The following is a 20,000-nucleotide window of genomic DNA, read 5'->3' as shown; positions in this document are numbered from 1 at the left end:
AACGATTCCAGAGGGTGAGGGTTTTTAATGCATGCCCTTTTTGCGTTTTAAGCATTTATGAGAAGTTTTAATGAAAATGCCTCATTTCTGTTGCTCTATTATATACACTTGCCTGTTACATTCCATTAATTTAAATCTTTATACAAGCAAAACCACATTTTGAAAAATGAAACACGCAAACGATGAAAAAACAAACTTTTCTTGCGATCGATTATTTCTGAGAAGTCTTAATGAAAATGCCTAATTTTTATTGCTCTATTAGATGTGCCTGCCTATTACATTCAATTAATTTAAACCTTCATACTAGCAACATCACTTTTTGACAAATAAAACATGCAAACGATGTAAGAAGAGACAAGTTTTTGCAGTCGGTTGTTTCTGAAAGCATTTAATTAAAATGCCACGTTTTTTCGAGCCAACACTATGCATACTCACGCAGCCTTGACAAAATGTGGCTGGCACTCTCTAGCAAGAATTTTGCAGAGAGGGAGGGGTATTATTAAAGGCACTTTTAAGCAACATTCAGAGACATATCTGAGAGATCATAATGAGAATACCCCATTTCTATTTCTCTATCGGATGCACCTGCTTGTTACATTCCAATAATTTAAATCTTGATACTAGCAAAACCCGTTTGAAAAATAAAACGCGCAAATCATCAGAAAAGAGACACATTTTTGCATTAGGTTTTTTCTGAGAGGTCTTAATGAAAATCGTTTTTGAGCCTTAACCAAGCATATTCATGCTACCGTGACAATATTTGGCTAACCCTTCCTAGCAAACTTTTCTAGAGTAGAAGGGTTGTTATTAGAGGTACATTTGAGCTATATGAAGGTATATTTTGGTAGGTCTTAATGAAAATGCCTCGTTTCTTTGACTGTGTGTTAGATTTCGCCCTTCCCTTTAGATTTCTCCCTTTTGGCGTCTCCCTTCGCCAAAAAGTTCTTTTAACACCTCACATCTTAGCTTTAAGCTGTATAACGTGTTGATTCAAGTCATGGCACCGTGGCAAATTAAATGCCGCACAGCACCCTTTGGCACTCTTCATCATTTCAAAGTCATTTTGTAGATATTTTCATGATGAAAATATGCTTTAAATCCATTGTATCTTGTTTTCGTAAGCCAACCTTAAAGTGTTAGTCCAAGGCAGTTCACGCAAACGTTGCAAACTATGGATGACAGACGACACCCTCTGGCACCTCTTATCATTCCTAAGCCATTTTTCAGGTATTTTCCTGTCAAAATATGCTTTAAATTCATCGGATCGTCTTTTCACAAGCCACACTTAACGTGACACACCATTTCAATTCAAACCTACCGTGCCACATTATGACTGGCCATTGGCACCTTCTGGCAACCATTATCACGCACATATCATTTTCAGAAATTTTGTTCCAAAAATATCTGTTTACACTAGAATCGATCGTTTAAAATCTATAAAGAACCCCTAATAACGTTTCTTCTGATTACTCGTACCAATTGAGGCCAGCGTGGCACAGTCTACCAGCCCGCTGACACCCTCTGGTGCACATTATTTAAGGGTTTTTAAAACTTTTTCCCACAAAATTAACTTTATAAACTAAAAATGACCATTGCTTTATTTGAAGAGCGGAAAATTCCCATTTCGTTGCTATATTGCGATTTTCCATGGCAATTCCCAGGCAGTGACACTCAATTGCTGACAGGCGGCACCTCTGGCAAGCATTATCCCACGTTGTGTAAGACCACAAAATGGAATATATGACATCTCAAGAGAAAACATAATGAAGTATTTTATGAGATGTATTCAAAGCATTCATTTTTATGATGATATTTCACATGCCATTATTTCAATAAAAATATTTCATTTCATTACTTTATTGTGTTTCCATTATATTTAGGTTCCACTGTTACGTCAAACCCTTAGAATATATATTCCAAAAGTTAGAGAAGCAAGAAAAGAAATTTCAGAGACATAGGCCCTACTACCAGGCTTGTAGGGGGTCTACCAGAGTCTGAGATGGGTTAACAGGTTTTTTTTAACCAAACTCAGAGAGAGATGATCTGGGTATTGAGAGGATTTTCAGAGATGTTTTTTTAGAGAATGATATAAACTTTTTCAAAATGTAGGAAAATGGTCCTTCTTAGAGAATTTTTAGAGGTGTTTTCTTAGAGAATGACATAAACTTGTTCAAAATATAGGAGAATAGTCCTTCTATACGATTTGTAGAAATGTTTTCTTAGAGAATGATATAAACGTGTTCAAAACATAAGAAAATTATTCTTCTTAGAAAACCTTTAGAGATTTTTTCCAAGAGAATGATATAAACTTTGGAACTCTGGAAAATAGTCTTTCTTAGAGAATTTTTAGAAATGTTTTCTCTGAGGATCATATAAACTTATTCAAAACATAGAAGAATAGTCTTCTTAGAGAATGTTTCGATATTTTCTCTCAGAAAATAATATAAACTTTTTCAAAACGTAGGAAAATAGTCATTGTTATAAAAATTAGAGATTTTTTCATAGAGAATGATCCAAGCTTACTCAAAACCTAGGAAAATAGCCCTTGACCGCTGAAAGTACAACTTCCCACAGCATGATTACGAGCCACCCATCTATAGCTAACCCCGGTATTTTCAGTCATTGTGTCGCACTCTGGGTACCTGCAACTGACTAGTTTTAACAGCTAAGTTTTAACTAGTTTAACTAAGTTTTAACTAAGTTTAACAGCTAGTTTTAACTGACTAGTTTTAACAGCTAAGAAAACAATATGGCTCTTTTAGTATTTCATACAAAGTTGACCGTTTCTAAGGATTCAGCCTTTTTCTTACATGCTTGTAGGTTAGATTAAGGACTATTTTCTTATGTTTTGGATAAGCTTGGATCAGACTCTATGAAAATATCTCTAAAAATTCTCTTAGAACGACTGTTTTTTATATGTTTTGAACGATTTTATATCATAATGTGGCACGGTGGTGTGAATTGACATGATGTATCGCGTTGAGGTGGCTTGCGAAAAGACGACCAATGGATTTAAAGCCTATTCTTAACAGAAAAATACCTAAAGAATTCTTGGGAATGATGAGGTGTGCCGGAGATGTCGTGTAACATCCATAGTTTATCACTGTGGCGTGAATTAAAGCACATTTTTATCATGAAAATATCTGAAAAATGGCTTTAGAATGATGAAGGGTGCCAGAGGGTGCTGTTTGTCACCCATAGTTTGCCACGGTGACCTGAATGGCCTTGGACTAAAAGTTTCCTTGGCTTAAAGGTAAGGTTGGAGTTTTTTAAAAAAAAATTTTGTTCATTAACATATCCCAGAAATATTACTTGATATGGCTTAAATTTAGCTCTAATAACAACCCTCTCCCTCTTTAATTGTTTGCTAGGGTGGTCCAGCCGCATATTGTGACGGTGGCATGAATATGCTTAGTCTTGGCTCAAAGAAAAGTGGCATTTTCAGTAAAACATCTCTGAAATAACCGAAAGCAAAATTGTTTGCATGTTTCATTTTTCAAAATGTGATTTTGCTAGTATCAAGATTTAAATTCGTGGAATGAAACAGGCGGGTGCATCTAATAGAACAGTAGAAATGAGCTATTTTCATTAAAATAACTCAGAAATAACCGAATTCAAAATGTCTCTTTTTTCATCGTTTACGTGTTTCACTTTTGAAAAGATTGATTTTGCAGATATTAAGATTTAAATGAATGGATCAAACAGACAGGTTGCATCTAATAGAGAAATAGAAACAAGAATCTTCATTAACACCTCTCAGAACAATCTCTTAATATGGCTGAAATTTACCTCTAATGACAACCCTCCCCCTCTAGAATTGCTTCCTAAGGTGGGCCAGCCACATATTGTTACGGTGGCGTGAATATGCATAGTCTTAATTCAACGAAACGTGGCATTCCGAAAAAGAAGTTTTTCAAAGGAAATTAAAAAGCCATATTAAACTTTTGACCAGCAGAAACAAGTTGTATAATAATTAAAATTAGAAATGACTGGAAATTACTATCAAAACAATAAATGAAACCCAAAACAAAAAACAAAATTAGAATAAATGATCAAATGAAATATAAAGATAGCAGAAACTGATAAAGATCAAAAATAAATCTTATAACAAGCAAAAATTATATTGAGTACTCAAGTCCAACTTAAAACAAACAAAAGTTACTATAAATAGAAGTTTTTAGTAGTTCTAAGGGCTAACGTGTCCTTTACGCTTTACTGAAAACAAAGTATATTATAAATTTTTTTCTACGTTTATAACATTGAAAAATAAAAAAACAAAATATTTTAAAAAATCTTGAATTGCGCTGAGATTTCTAGGAGGTAATATCATTTTATATTCATTATTCAGCCTCTTTCATTAACTTTTTTCAGTCAACTCAGTAGAAAACTCACAAAAGTCGTGAGAAATGACCTGTAAAACTTAAACCAATGGAAAAGTCTGAAAGCTCCTCGCATCGTCATTCAGGGTGGAGAGTTTAGTGGGGTCTATTTCAAGAAGAGAAAGTCATGACTGTTCCATAGAACTATCTTTGAAGGTAAAGAAAAGAGTAAGTTTCATGCAAAAAAAAGGAAACAGAACTGGTTGATAAAATCAAGAACGCGAGATATCCCTTACCAGGTCCAATTCTTGGCCCAAAAGGAATCAAACCAGAAAAAGGAATAAGCAATCTTAGATAAGTTATCTTTTATGAACACGACTATTCATACGTTGCAGGAGGGTATGCCTTCATCAACAGATTCTATTGATTTACCGAAGAGTAGTTGTTTTATTTAGATGTGGGCAGAATTACAATGCTTTCTTTTCCGTTTTTTACCATTTTGAAACTTCTAATTATTTGATTGCTTTGTACATAGTTTTGTCTTTGGCACACATATTTGATACGAAGTCCATGGCAAAATACAAGTGCGTTTTAGGCTTTATACAGACTTTTTCTTTTGGGAAATGATTTTAATTCGAGTCTGAAGTCAAAGGTAAAAGTACATGTATGAAGAATACGTACTTTTACCTTTGGAATGTGACCCTTTATTAACAGTCTAACAGTCAAGTCTAATCAAGACTAGACTTGATTAATAGTCTAATCGTAAAAGTAAGTACCTTCTGTTTGAGGCTTTTGGGTAGTAAAAATAGAAGTTCTACTTAAAATGTGAACTTTTCATATCTTTTTTTATATATCTAACCAGTTTCCAAAATTAGCCATTGTCCAGTTTTACCCTAAATGGCATTTAGAACTCAAAAACGAAATTACAGTTCGAAATTACTTCGAGCTGTAATTTCTCAGAGTAATGAAATAACAGGTACGTACATTTACCTTTGGAATACCTTTATATGTCCTTTTCTTTCCTTTACAACTAACGGAGCAATAAAACATCATAGGGAGCTTGCTAAGGGCTCATTTTAAAGGAAATTGTCACTTATACATGTTTTTGTTTTAAGTAACAACTTGATATTAGAGATAAAATATGATTTTTGACGAAACTGCATCTTCATATACAAGATAATATAATATTGTGTATGATGTCGTATTTGGTTTAATATGCTAGCTGATTCACTGGGGTTGGTCTTTATTAAATTACCGACAATATAAATTGATTTTTATAAATTTTGTAGAATATATTTTGAGAATGAATTATTTGGTAAGGTTTGTTTATATATTCTTCCAATTAACTAAATTAAAGAAGAGAAAAAACCGGCAATTTTTTTATCCGTTGGTTTCCATAAAGGTGATATAATGTATTCTGTGACACCTCGGTACTTTTCCGATATTTTAAATACTAGTATAAAAGCTGTTGCAATAACCTTGGGAAAGGAACACCACATTTTTCGAATCATTAAAGGTTAATTTAATGGAAATGTTAATGAGAACCTCAAATCATTTTTGGTTGGCTAAATAATGAACACCCATCGAGGGTTTTATAAGCTTGATTTTCTCTAACACTTTTGAAATTGTTTTCTTCAAAAATCATTTTATTTTTAAGCTAGTAGAATCTTCCTAATAAAGGCCAAAGTCTATCTAAAATTTATTTGATTTAGATTAAACGATTGGACATAAAAGTAGGAAATGTTTATAATGTGCAAGGCCTATTAAAAACCCAGTGTTTGAATAGGTAGCAAATTTTTATCTGTGTAAAGAAATCCGACGTTTGCAGGACAGGTGACAAATATCTAGAAGCTCCCCTTTAACCCTCATCCCATGTATTATTAGGTTTTTCAGAACTCAGTATTGGATACTCTCGATTTGGAAAGATAGTCAATCCCCAAGCATCAGTTCAACCTGGGGACTTTCCTTCTCTTGTTTCGATTCAACAATTTGGATCCTTCGGATGGACTCATGTATGTGGTGGGGTCATCTATAATTCCCTACACATTTTGACAGCTGCATCCTGTGTCAAAGGGTGAGAAACAAATCGTTTATAATTAGTCATTAATTTTATGCTACGTCTTGGATTATTTAGGCAATCAGCCATGAGAAATGCTTTACCTTATAGCTCTTTTCTGTGATGAATGTCATCTAAGATGAATGTAAACATCACTACATTTCATAGTTGCTAATTGTGATAGTTTTTGTTTTTCTTGACACTTTTATCTGTGAGAATTACCATGCCACTGTTCTGTCAAGAAGTGACATCCTTTCTTGCAAATGATACTTTTTAGGCCAAAAACGACACTTTTCTTTGTACACCAATACCTCACTTTGCGTCGGGGTTACGTTCAAAAAAAAAAAAAAAACACGACGCAAAGTGAACTAAGATTTTCTATAGCAAACAACGTAAAGATTGAAGATAGGTTACAGGCTTACGAAAATACTAATTTTAAAAAGAAAATTGAACAAAGTAAACATTAAAAAATAAAAATAATACAAAATTCTATTACATGCATACAAAAACAAAAAAAAACGTATCCAATTAAAACAAAACAAACTACTGTATTCAATTAATTTATGGAAAACAGAATTAAACTTTATCACACACTGATGAACCCATAATGGGTATTGTCGCAAGTCGGCTTTCTTTCACAAAAAAAACGGTCCAATCTTTGCTGAACAGCTTTTAAAATAAATTTCCTTGTAACAATTGATATTCGTGGGTATCGGCTGGGACACATTAAGACGCCTTCCGTTGGCAATAAGGACGTATCCATGGGGGGTGCCTTGGGGTTACCCCTCCCCTGAAATGTTTTTCTGACTAGTAAAAACGTAACAAAAATGGATAAAAATAAATTTTCTATGCATTTCTTAGGTTCTTTTGTGCACCCCCCCCCCCCGAAAACAAAATTCTTGCGCAAACCCTGGCTGTCGGGATGTTTTTTTTTTTTTTTTTTTTTTTTTCTTTTTTTTTATTTCCATAATAACATAAAGCGACACGTAATCTACCATGTCTAAACTAATTCTCTCTTTCACCCCTTATTGAATTTTAGCCAAAGTGGTGTCCGAAAAAATATTTTTGACAGGGATGAGTAACCCTTTTAACTGCGCAGCTAGTTCAATCGCCTTCGAGAATAAGGGAAAGATGAAGTTAAATTTACAAGAAAAAAAGCATTTATCAAATAGTTCGTGGCAACTAACTGTAGTAAGGAGCGACCCGGCTCAATAGTAACCGAAACTCTAGAAAACGGAATTTTGATATCAATAGCTACATCAAAAGAATCGCATTTTAGTGCTGATTTTAAATCTAAGTTTTTCAAGTTTAGTCTTACCCATCAAAAGTTACGATCCTGAGAAAATTTGCCTTATCTTAGAAAATAAGGGAAACACCCCCTAAAAGCTATGGAATTTTAACAAGAATCACACCATCAGATTCAACGTATCAGAGAACCCTAATGTTGAAGTTTCAAGCTCCTCTCTAGAAAAATGTGGACTTTGATATTTTTTGCCAGAAGACAGATCACGGATGTGTGCATTGTTCGTTCGTTTGTTTTTTTCCTAGGGTTAATCGTATCAACCCAGTAATCCTAGAATGTCGCGAGAGGGCTCATTCTAACGGAAATTAAAAGTTCTAGTGCCCTTTTTAAGTCACCAAAAGAATTGAAGGGCACCTAGGCCCCCTCCCACGCTCATTTTTTATCAAAGTCACCGGATCAAAATTCTGAGATGGCTATTTTATTCAGCATAGTCGAAACCTAATAGCTATGTCTTTGGAAACAACTTAATCCCCACAGTCCCCGTGGGAGGGACTGGAAGTTACAAATTTTGACCAATGTTTACATGTAGTAATGGTTATTGGGAAGTGTACAGACGTTTTCAGGGGGATTTTGTTTGGTTGGGTAGGAGGGGCTGAGGGGAAGAATTTACGTGGGGGGATCTTTCCATTGAGGAATTCGTCATGGGGAATAGGATTTCCATGAAGGGGGTGCAGGATTTTCTAGTATTATTTAAGAAAACGATGAAAAAAAAATATGAAAAAGTTTTTTTCAACTGAAAATAAGGAGCAGCATTAAAACTTAAAACAAAGAGACAGGGCAATCATTGGAAAAATGCGGTATAGATCTTAAAATAGATTTTTGTTCCCATGGACAATTGTATGTTGCAAGTTCGAGGGTCGCTAAACCTGACAATCTATTTATATGCACAGACCATGGGACAGCGAAGAATGTTGTATATTCGCAAGTTTTACGTAGTTATTTGTATTGTATATGTATATCTATCTATCTATCTATCTATATAAAAATAAGTTGTGTGTATGCATGTTTGTTTGTTTGTAAAAAGAGCATTCGCATATGACGTCATTATAAGTATATAAGGCTCTGTATATGTACAGACAATGGGACAGCGAAGAATGTTGTTTATTCGCAAGTTTTACATAGTTAAAAACACACACACACACACACACATATATATATATATATATATATATATATATATATATATATATATATATATATATATATATATATATATATATATATATATATATATATATATATGTATATATATATATATATATATATATATATATATATATATATATATATATATATATATATATATATATATATATATATATATATATATGTATATGTGTATATATATATATATATATATATATATATATATATATATATATATATATATATATATATATATATATATATATATATATATATATATATATATATATATATATATATATATATATATATATATATATATATATATATATATATATATATATATATATATATATATATATATATATATATATATATATATTTATATTTGTGGGAGTGCTTCGCGCCCCCTAAGCCCCCCCCCGCGCGCGTAGGTCGTTACGTGCCATATTAGTTACGCGCCATTGTAGTTGTGCCCCATTGTAGTTGTGTCCCTATGTCCCACCTGTGATATATATATATATATATATATATATATATATATATATATATATATATATATATATATATATATATATATATATATATATATATATGTGTTTTTAACTACGTAAAACTTGCGAATATACAACATTCTTTGCTATCCCATTGTCTGTGCATATAAATAGATTGTCAGGTTTACCTACTCTTGAACATGCAACATATAATGGTCCATGGGAAAACAATCCGTATTCAGATCTATACCTCATGATTCTAATGATTGCCCTTGAGCTTTGTTGATGGTGATTGCTAATCGACCATTCCCTGAGTCGCCATCGTCATTTTATATATCCCCCTGTGCACCCCGGCGTCCCCTTTGGAGTTATGTCCCTGTGTCCCGGTCGTCATTTATATTCCCTGTGTCCCGGTCGTCATTTGTGTCCCGGTGTCCCAGTCTGTGATTTCTCTTTGAGCGTCCCGGGCGTCATTTATATTCCTTGTGTCCCGGTGTCCCGGTCGTCATTTATATCCCACTGTGCCCCCGGCGTCCCCGTTGTAGTTGTGTCATTTATATTCCCTGTGTCCCGGTCGTCATCCCGGTATACATTCGTTTTTGAATTGGTATATGATGAAATAAATTTTTAATTTTTTCCCTTTTTTTCCTTTTGTTTTTTTTATTGGTTTTGACCTTTTTTTTAGGTTTTTTAGTTTTTTTCTTTTTTCTTTTTAGTTTTTTTTTGATTTTTTTTATTTTTATTTATATTTTTTTAGTTTTCTTTTTCTCCTTTATTTTTCAGTTTTTTTCCTTTTTTTAGTTTTTTTTTCTTTTTTAGTTCTTTTAGTTTTTACCTTTTTTAGTATATTTTAGTTTTTTAGATGAAATTTTTTTTTAGTTTTTTATCTTTTTTTCTTTTTAGTTTTTTATTGGTTTTTACCTTTTTTTTTTAGCTTTTTTAGTTTTTTTTTGTTTTTTGTTTTTACTTTTTTTTTAGTTTTTATCTTTTTTATTTTTTTTTATTTTTATTTTTAATTTTATTAGTTTTCTTTTACTCTTCTATTTTTCAGTTTTTTCCTTTTTTTAGTTTTTTTTAGTTTTTAGTTTTTTAAGTTTTTTTCCTTTTTTTAGTTTCTTTAGTTTTTTTAGTTTTTCGGCTTTTTTATTTTTTTTATTAGTTTTTAGTTTTTTTTTTGTAGTTTTTGCCTTTTTTTAGTTTTTTCAGTTTTTTTTTAGTTTTTAGTTTTTTACCTTTTTTAGCCTAACCAGGATTTGAACCTGGGACCTTCATTCTCCGTTCTGACACCCTCTCTCACCGAGTGACTACTCCAGCATGTTCATTTTGGTGTTTTAAATGGTATATTATTAACCAAATTAATGTGTTTTACAATATACTAAGCATCGTCATAACAAAAATGACGACAACTAATTTCATGACGTCAGCCGACACAGAAACATGACGTCACCTGATCCACAGATCCTGAGACAGACAACTTATTTTTATATATATAGAATTTTTAATTTTTTCCCTTTTTTTCCTTTTAGTTTTTTTTATTGGTTTTGACCTTTTTTTAGGTTTTTTAGTTTTTTTCTTTTTTCTTTTTAGTTTTTTTTTCCTTTTTTTATTTTTATTTATATTTTTTAGTTTTCTTTTTCTCCTTTATTTTTCAGTTTTTTTTCCTTTTTTTAGTTTTTTTTTCTTTTTTAGTTCTTTTAGTTTTTACCTTTTTTAGTTTTTTTTTAGTTTTTTAGATGAAATTTTTTTTTAGTTTTTTACCTTTTTTAGCCTAACCAGGATTTGAACCTGGGACCTTCATTCTCCGTTCTGACACCCTCTCTCACCGAGTGACTACTCCAGCATGTTCATTTTGGTGTTTTAAATGGTATATTATAACCAAATTAATGTGTTTTACAATATACTAAGCATCGTCATAACAAAAATGACGACAACTAATTTCATGACGTCAGCCGACACAGAAACATGACGTCACCTGATCCACAGATCCACAGACAGACAACTTATTTTTATATATATATATACTAGCTGTTGGGGTGGCGCGAAGCGCCACCCCAACACCTAGTTGGTGGGGGCGCTTCGCGCCCCCCCAAGCCCCCCCGCGCGCGTAAGTCGTTACGCGCCATATTAGTTACGCGCCATTGTAGTTGTGTCCCTATGTCCCACCTGTGATTCTACCATTCCCTGAGTCGCCATCGTCATTTATATATCCCCCTGTGCACCCCGGCGTCCCCTTTGTAGTTATGTCCCTGTGTCCCGGTCGTCATCATTTATACTCCCTGTGTCCCGGTGCTTTGTTGATTGCTAATCGAACATTCCTTTTGTCCCGGTCGCTTTCTCTTTGAGTGTCGTCATTTATTTAGATTGTTTCTCCTTTATTTTTCAGTTTTTTTCCTTTTTTTAGTTTTTTTTCTGTTTTAGTTCTTTTAGTTTTTACCTTTTTTAGTTTTTTTAGTTTTTTTCTTTTTACTTTTTTTTAGTTTTTATCTTTTTTATTTTTTTTTATTTTTATTCTTAATTTTATTAGTTTTCTTTTTCTCTTCTATTTTTCAGTTTTTTCCTTTTTTTAAGTTTTTTTTTTAGTTTTTAGTTTTTTTAGTTTTTTTTTCCTTTTTTTTCTTTTTAGTTTTTTATTGGTTTTTACCTTTTTTAGTTTTTTTCGTTTTTTCTTTTTACTTTTTTTTAGTTTTTATCTTTTTTATTTTTTTTTATTTTATTCTTAATTTTATTCATTTATATATCCCCCTGTGCTCCCTGGCGTCCCCTTTGTAGTTATGTCCCTGTGTCCCGGTCGTCGTCATTTATACTCCCTGTGTCCCGGTGCTTTGTTGATTGCTAATCGAACATTCCTTTTGTCCCGGTCGCTTTCTCTTTGAGTGTCGTCATTTATTTAGATTGTTTCTCCTTTATTTTTCAGTTTTTTTCCTTTTTTTAGTTTTTTTTCTTTTTTAGTTCTTTTAGTTTTTACCTTTTTTAATTTTTTTTAGTTTTTTAGATGAAATTTTTTTTTAGTTTTTTTCCTTTTTTTCTTTTTAGTTTTTTATTGGTTTTTACCTTTTTATTAGCTTTTTTAGTTTTATCGTTTTTTCTTTTTACTTTTTTGTTTAGTTTTTATCTTTTTTATTTTTTTTATTTTTATTCTTAATTTTATTAGTTTTCTTTTTCTCTTCTATTTTTCAGTTTTTTCCTTTTTTTTAAGTTTTTTTTAGTTTTTAGTTTTTTTAGTTTTCTTTTCCTTTTTTTCTTTTTAGTTTTTTATTGGTTTTTACCTTTTTTTTAGCTTTTTTAGTTTTTTTCGTTTTTTCTTTTTACTTTTTTTTTTAGTTTTTATCTTTTTTTATTTTTTTTTTATTTTATTCTTAATTTTATTAGTTTTCTTTTTCTCTTCTATTTATCAGTTTTTTCCTTTTTTTAAGTTTTTTTTTAGTTTTTAGCTTTTTTAGTTTTTTAGTTTTTTTAGTTTTTTTTAGTTTTTTAGTTTTTTTATTTTTTTATTAGTTTTTAGTTTTTTTTTGTAGTTTTTGCCTTTTTTTAGTTTTTAGTTTTTTACCTTTTTTGTGGATCGCCACCTGATCCACAGATCCACAGATCCACTCACAGACAACTTATTTTTATATATATATATATATATATATATATATATATATATATATATATATATATATATATATATATATATATATATATATATATATATATATATATATATATATATATATGTTTTTAACTACGTAAAACTTGTGAATATACAAAATTCTTCGCTGTCCCATTGTCTGTGCATATAAATAGATTCTCAGGTTTAAAGACTCTGGAACATGCAACATATAATTGTCCATGGGGATATCAATCCGTATTCAGATCTATACTTCATTATTCTAATGATTACCCTTGAGCTTTGTTAATAGTGATTGCTAATCGAACATTCCCTGTGTCCCATCGTCATTTATATATCCCCCCTGTGCCCCCGGCGTCCCCCTTGTAGTTGTGTCCCGGTGTCCCAGTCTGTAATTTCTCTTTGAGTGTCCCGTTCGTCATTTATATTCCCTGTGTCCCGGTCGTCATTTGTGTCCCGGTGTCCCGGTCTGTAATTTCGTCAGTCAACAAACGTGATGTCAGTTGACAAACAACGTCATGACGACATACAGCTCAATCCTTATAATGACGTCAGTCGACAAACGTGACATCAGTCGACACACAAACATGACGTCAGTCGACAGACACACAAACAAACAACTATTATATATATATATATATATATATATATATATATATATATATAGAAAATAATAGGGAGCCCAGAACTAATCCTTGAGGAGCGCCGAATGTTATATTTCTGTTACTCGATTTGAAATACCCTATTTTTACCCACTGGGTTCGATTATTCAGAAAAGAAACTTGTTAATTGCAATAAATTACCCCGAATACCACAAATCTCCAACTTTTTCACTGATGTTTCATAACCCACGCAGTTAAAGGCCTTCTTGATATCTAAGAATGCTGACAAAACTTCCCGACCATAATCTAACCCATTATTAACAAAAGACATTAAAAATAGAATAGTTTGCTCAGTCTAAATCACTTTTCTAAAGCCAAATTGAGTAGAACGAAAAAAATGAAAAAAATTAAGAACGAAACGAAAAGAAAAAATGATCTTGATTCAAGGAACTTTACAGTTCACTCATATATTAACTTATCGATTACTCTAGATATAATAGGAAGTAGTGATATCGGTGTGTAGTTATCCATGACTTCCAAGTCACCTCCTTTAAACACAGGTTTCACCCGTGCTTTAAAAAAACAATCAGGAAAATCTTCGAATTTAACAGACTCATTAATTAAAAACACTAATACAGATCACTGGGTAAACACCACGGAAAACCTTTAGAGTAATGAAGTCAAATCCGACTGCACCATTTTTCATATTTTTTAACAACTTCAGATGCTTCACTTAATTTTAATGGCTTCAAATAATCTAAGATAATACATTATTTTGGAAGGAACTCAGTAAACTCACTCATTCACTCATCATCATGCTCGGGCGAGGCACTCGATCCAATTTTAGATCCAACAGTAGAGAAATGTTAACAAACTGATTCGATATTCACGCTGCCCGGAATAATTTCACCCTATCTGGTTCAATCACATATTTAATTATCCTCCATGTTTTTCTAGGATTACCCTCTGTTCATTTATTTAAAATCAAAACACTCAGCTTTGGACTTTCGTAATAAACTATTCAGTATCTTATTATTAGACTTTATAATCTTCCCAAGTCCCATCTTTATTCTTAACAAAATCTGAAAATATCTGGTTTCTTTTTCTCTTAGATAATAATAAACTTTTCTCTTAGGATGTTAAGATATTCAGTAAATATGTGTATAGTTACACTGTAAAATTATTGTAAAATAAGAAAACAACAATAGAATGGATAAATTACATTTTTGTCAAAATAAAATATGTATTGGACATAGAAAGGCCTGCAAATTATTTTAGAAGATTCATACTAAATGGAAATTTTTCTTTTTTTGTTATTAGTACTAATTTATTTTTAAAAAGCAATAAACAAAATGAGACGGTATTATCCCAAAAGCTTTGCTTTCGAGGGTGTGCTACAAACAAGAAGGAACTATCTACAACAAATGTAAGAAATAAGGAGTTGGAGAGTGAAACCTTGGGCCAGGAAATGTAAACATTAATAAATCAAACACAATAACATTAATCCTGTATCCTGAATCATCAATATTCTGAATCATGAGGATCCTGAAGCAACAATAACCCTAAAACTCTTAACTTAGGGTCTAAAAAAGCATACAGTATCATTTGCTCGGGTGCTAATCTTGAATTTAAGAATCCAATATTATTCTTAAACATTAGACTTCTGCTATCTAAGCTCGGTTGGTCGCTTTCATTTTAACATTTTCATCTGCTACCCCTAGTAATTGGAATGGTTTTGCAATTTCTGTAAATATAAAATTAGACCTCAAAAAAAAAAAAATGAAACCGACCTCCAATGTACCTTGAATTTTGATCGTTTATTGGCATGGTGATTGGCATATTTTTACAATTTATACAAATTTCAATTATCACATCAAAGAAGAAAAATTCGACGGTCTCCCAATAAATCTTCAATTTTGAACACAAAATCATAACGTCATTTTAAGTCAAGTTTTCTATTTTTTTCAGGATTTTAATTAGAGGGGGTATTTCTGTAGCTAAAATATTTTACATGGTCTCAAAACTGTACAGGCAAAGTTTCACTGTTCTATTTTGAATGTTTGAGTTGCTTTGTTCAGCGCAAAGCTGGAAGGACAAATACAAAGCTTTAGATATTTATTGAAAGTTCTTATGATTTTTGTGTGAAACTTCCTTTGCATTTTTGTCAACTATAGCTACCATATACAAACAACAATTAACCTATTATAATAGAGCTGATGTTTTTTAGTGTTCCTCTTGCCAATATTACGGTCACAGCTGGAGAGCATCAACTTTCTACCACAGATTCAAACGAACAGAGAAGATCAGTTTTAAGTAGTAGCATCCACTGGCTTTATAATGCCAAAACCAAAGAGAATGACATTGCACTCTTAAAAGTAAATACTTTCTCTTCCTGCTTAAATTGATTTGTCGGCTAATATTTGTGTTTATAAATCAACTGCGAGTTTTAGTTTTTCCCTATTCACGCCAAGGAAGAAATTGACTAAAAAACATAAGCAGCTTATTTTATCTTGTTTTCTCAGTAGAAAGTGAAGTTTGGCCAAGCTTGAACTAAAAATAAAAGAAAAAGGAGAAAAAGAGTTTTTAAATTTACAATAAGTTTATCAATGATCCATGTAGGAGGGATGGCTCGTAGCATATTTTAAAATTGGATGTAAACAGCTCTGCTTTGAGCTAAGTTTATTCCGTAGACTCTAGACGAAACAATTACAAACAAAACAAAAAGATTATTTACTCTTCCTTGAGTATATTTTGTTCATTGGTGAATCGAAAGGCTAATGACTCGATAAAATAAAATTATCATAGGCTTTCATCAAGCTTATTATAAAACAAATAGCCGCGGAAAACATTGATCTTGCCAATAATCATACGAGTAAAATACGAGTTTTTAAAAATAAAAATACGAGTTTTTTAACTGAAAGTAAGGAGCGACATTAAAACTTAAAACGAACAGAAATTACTCCGTATATGAAAGGGGCTGTTCCCTCTTCAACGCCCCGCTCTTTACGCTAAAGTTTGACTCTTTCTCTCAAATCTACTTTTTAAAACAGTAAAAACCTTTAGCGTAAAGATTGGGGTGTTGAGGAGGGAACAGCCCCTTTAATATACAGAGTAATTTCTGTTCGTTTTAAGTTTTAATGTCGCTCCTTACTTTCAGTTAAAAAACTTGTTTTTTTAATTTAATTTCTGAATGTTTTTGAATTATTGCATGTTTTGATTTTTGCTCTCTGTACATGAATAATTAAACAAAATTTGCATATTAATTTATGTTTGGCTAAATGGCTTACTCATAGTTTTGATCGGACAATTTTGAGAAAAAAAGGAGCGGGGGGGGGTCTAGTTATCCTCCAATTTTTTGTTTATTCGTATATTCGTATGTATTCGTATTGTTTATTCTATATTCGTATGTTTTTACTACGTATATGACGGGGCTCGCCCCCTCGTCAATACCTCGCTCTTTACACTAAAGCTTAAATTTTGTCCCAATTCCTTAAGAATGACCCTTTGAATCCCAAAGGCCGTAGAATAAATAGTTGAAATATACTTAAAAATACTTTAGTGCAAAAAGTGAGGTATTGGGAGGATATGAACCCCTCATATGCGTAATAATTTCTATTCAATTTAAGTTTTAATGCTGCTCCTTACTTTCAGCTGAAAAATATTTCATATTTATTTTTTTTTATGCAAGAAAATCTTGCGCCCCTTCATGGAAATTCTCTTCCCCCATGACAAACTCCTCCATGGAAATTTCCCCCATATAACCCCCACCCCTCAGCCTCTACTTCCAACCAAAAATATCCCCCTGAAAACGTATGTACACTTCCCAATAAACATTACGATATGTAAAAACTGGTCAAAGTTTTCAACTTGCTGCCCCTCCCACGGGGACTCTGGGGGAGTAAGTCGTCCCCAAAGACATATTTAGATTAGATTTTTTGACTATTCTGAATAAGATGGCTATCTCAGAATTTTGATCATGTGACTTTGGGAAAAAATGAGCTTGGGAGGGGGCCTAGGTACCCTCCAATTTTTGGTCCCTTAAAATGGACACTAGAACTTTAATTTCCATCAGAGTGAGCCCTCTCGTGATATTCTAGGAACAATGGGTCGATACGATCATCCCTGGGAAAAAAAACAAATAAAAACGCATCCTTCATCTGTCTTGTGGCAAAAAATAAAAAATTCCACATTTTTTGTAGATAGGAACTTTAAACTTCTACAGTAGGGCAGAGGCGCCATTTTGGGGGGGGGGAGGTCAGGGGTGGGCAAATGCCCACCCCAGATTTTCCAGGGGGCCCAAGCTTCCACCACAAAGGGCCCTTTGCCGGCCATAATAATCCATTATGTCCAACATAATCCATTCTGTCCAATTGATTTGAAATTACTTCACGCCTATTAACCAAAGAGCGTAATTACTTGACGACCCTTGGGGTAATTACGCTATTTGCTATTAATTATTGTAAACTTTGAAAATAGGTAGGATACATAATAAAAATCTCGAGTTCTGTCAAATGCCCATTTCCTAGATGATTACGCGACATGAAGTGAGTCGGGGGGGGGGGGGCAAGATGGAGTTTATCCCCACTCCAAGATTTGGTCCAAATAACGCCTCTGCAGTAGGGTTCTCGAATGTGTTGAATGTGATGGTGTGATTTTCGTTAAGATTCTATCACTTTTAAAGGGTGTTTCCCCTATTTTCTAAAATAAGGCAAATTTTCTCCGGCTCGTAACTTTTGGCGGGTAGAACTAAACTTGATGAAACTTATATATTTAAAATCAGTATCAAAATACAATTCTTTTGATGTAACTATTGGTATCAAAATTCCGTTTTTTAGGGTTTCGGTTACTATTGAGCCGGGCCGCTCAGTTCGTTACCACGAACTGTTTGAAAAGCAAAGAGATATATAAGAAATAAAGCTTTGTAATAATTCGAACTAAAAAAAAAAAATCGGTAATGACGAATAAACCGTAAAAGTTCTAAAGCCTTTTGTATCTTATCATTTGTATCTTATTGAAAACAATATGCATTTTGTACTGAGCTTTTGCTACGCAGCTTAGACGTATTGGGGAGCTCTAGACTTTCTATGTGGTACATTGTTATGACTAAATATGTTTTAATATTTTTTTTAAACAATGTTATTCGAAAATTGTATTTTTAGAGAAGAAAAAAAAACACTATCGGCACCATTTTCTTTAGTCCCCAATGGTTCCATTGCTTGGTCATGCATTGACTTTGTCAATCAAATGAGGGAAGTTAGGAAACAAGGAAAATACTAAAATTTTCGGGTCAAGACCAAGATTTTGAAACCACAGAAATATTTTAGGATTTCTGTGCGCCTCGACCCTTTCGGGGTACCTGCAAGACTGGGATACTTGCGGTTAACTTTTCCCACTTGAGGAGTGGCGCCCCTTGAGGAAATTATAGCTAGTAAACAACACAGCATGGGCGCTCCGAAAAGCGGAAGAAAATTTACGAGATGTTTTCCAGAGAAATTGCTTACGGATTGTTCTGGGTACCCGGCTGACTGATTTTATTTCAGACTGTAGGTTGTACGAATAATTTGGTTCAATCGCGCTTTATAGGGCTATAATGAAAGAAAGATTGAGATGGCTAGGCCACGTTCTGCGGATGAAAGATGACTGATTGTCTAAGATTGTCCTTTTTGGCCAACCAACTGGGGCTACACGGAAAGCAGGTCGTCCTCCCTGGGGTGGAAGGATGTCATAAATAAAGATTTAAAGGAAAAGGGAGCTTCCTGTAAAGGTGTAAAGAGGGAGGCCTTGAATAGATTAGGTTGGAGGAGGAGCGTGCGTAGCGGTGTTGGCCTCAAGTGGCTTGTTGCTGTAGTGAGCTATTAGTAGTAGTAGTAGTAGTTGCTTTTATTCGTCTTCGTCAGCATATCCTTAATATAATCAAAATTAAGATTTATACAAATCAAAATATATTTTTAAAGGACGATTAAAAAAGATCGTTTCTAAGGTTATGAATTGCTTGTTTTTTTTATAGGTAGACCTTTCCTTCGCATTAAACAACTATGTTGCAGTAGTAAATCTTCCTCAGCTTGATGAAGAGACCAATGAAGGACTAGAGGCAACCCTTGTTGGCTGGGGCACATCGAGTTTTACGGATACTTTGCTCTCAGACGTCCCACAAAAGGTAACAATGCCTAAAGAAGCAATACAATGCTTCTTTAATTATATGCAGTTGAAATTATATTCAACTGCAATAAACACACACACACACACACACACACACACACACACACACACACACACACACACACACACACACACACACACACACACACACACACACACACACACACACACACACACACACACACACACACACACACACACACACACACACACACACACACACACACACACACACACACACACACACACACACACACACACACACACACACACACACACACACACACACACACACACACACACACACACAC

General features: G+C 32.9%; 1 protein-coding gene across 2 annotated transcripts in view; it reads left to right on the top strand.

Annotated features, from left to right (window-relative positions):
* LOC136035402 (trypsin-1-like) overlaps nucleotides 1–20,000 on the top strand; it is a 36,071-nt gene that overhangs the window by 9,755 nt on the left and 6,316 nt on the right. The window contains exons 2-4 of one of the 2 annotated variants that reach the window (XM_065717183.1): nucleotides 6,213–6,393; nucleotides 15,758–15,905; nucleotides 19,538–19,687. In XM_065717183.1, coding sequence (XP_065573255.1) covers nucleotides 6,213–6,393; nucleotides 15,758–15,905; nucleotides 19,538–19,687 — 479 coding nt within the window. Of the gene's footprint in view, nucleotides 1–6,203; nucleotides 6,394–15,757; nucleotides 15,906–19,537; nucleotides 19,688–20,000 lie in introns of both variants that reach the window. The other variant, XM_065717182.1, reaches the window with a different exon arrangement.

The sequence above is a fragment of the Artemia franciscana genome, chromosome 14 (genome assembly GCF_032884065.1).
Source record: "Artemia franciscana chromosome 14, ASM3288406v1, whole genome shotgun sequence".
NCBI classification, from domain to species: domain Eukaryota; kingdom Metazoa; phylum Arthropoda; class Branchiopoda; order Anostraca; family Artemiidae; genus Artemia; species Artemia franciscana.
This window is presented reverse-complemented; position numbering and strand designations above follow the sequence as displayed.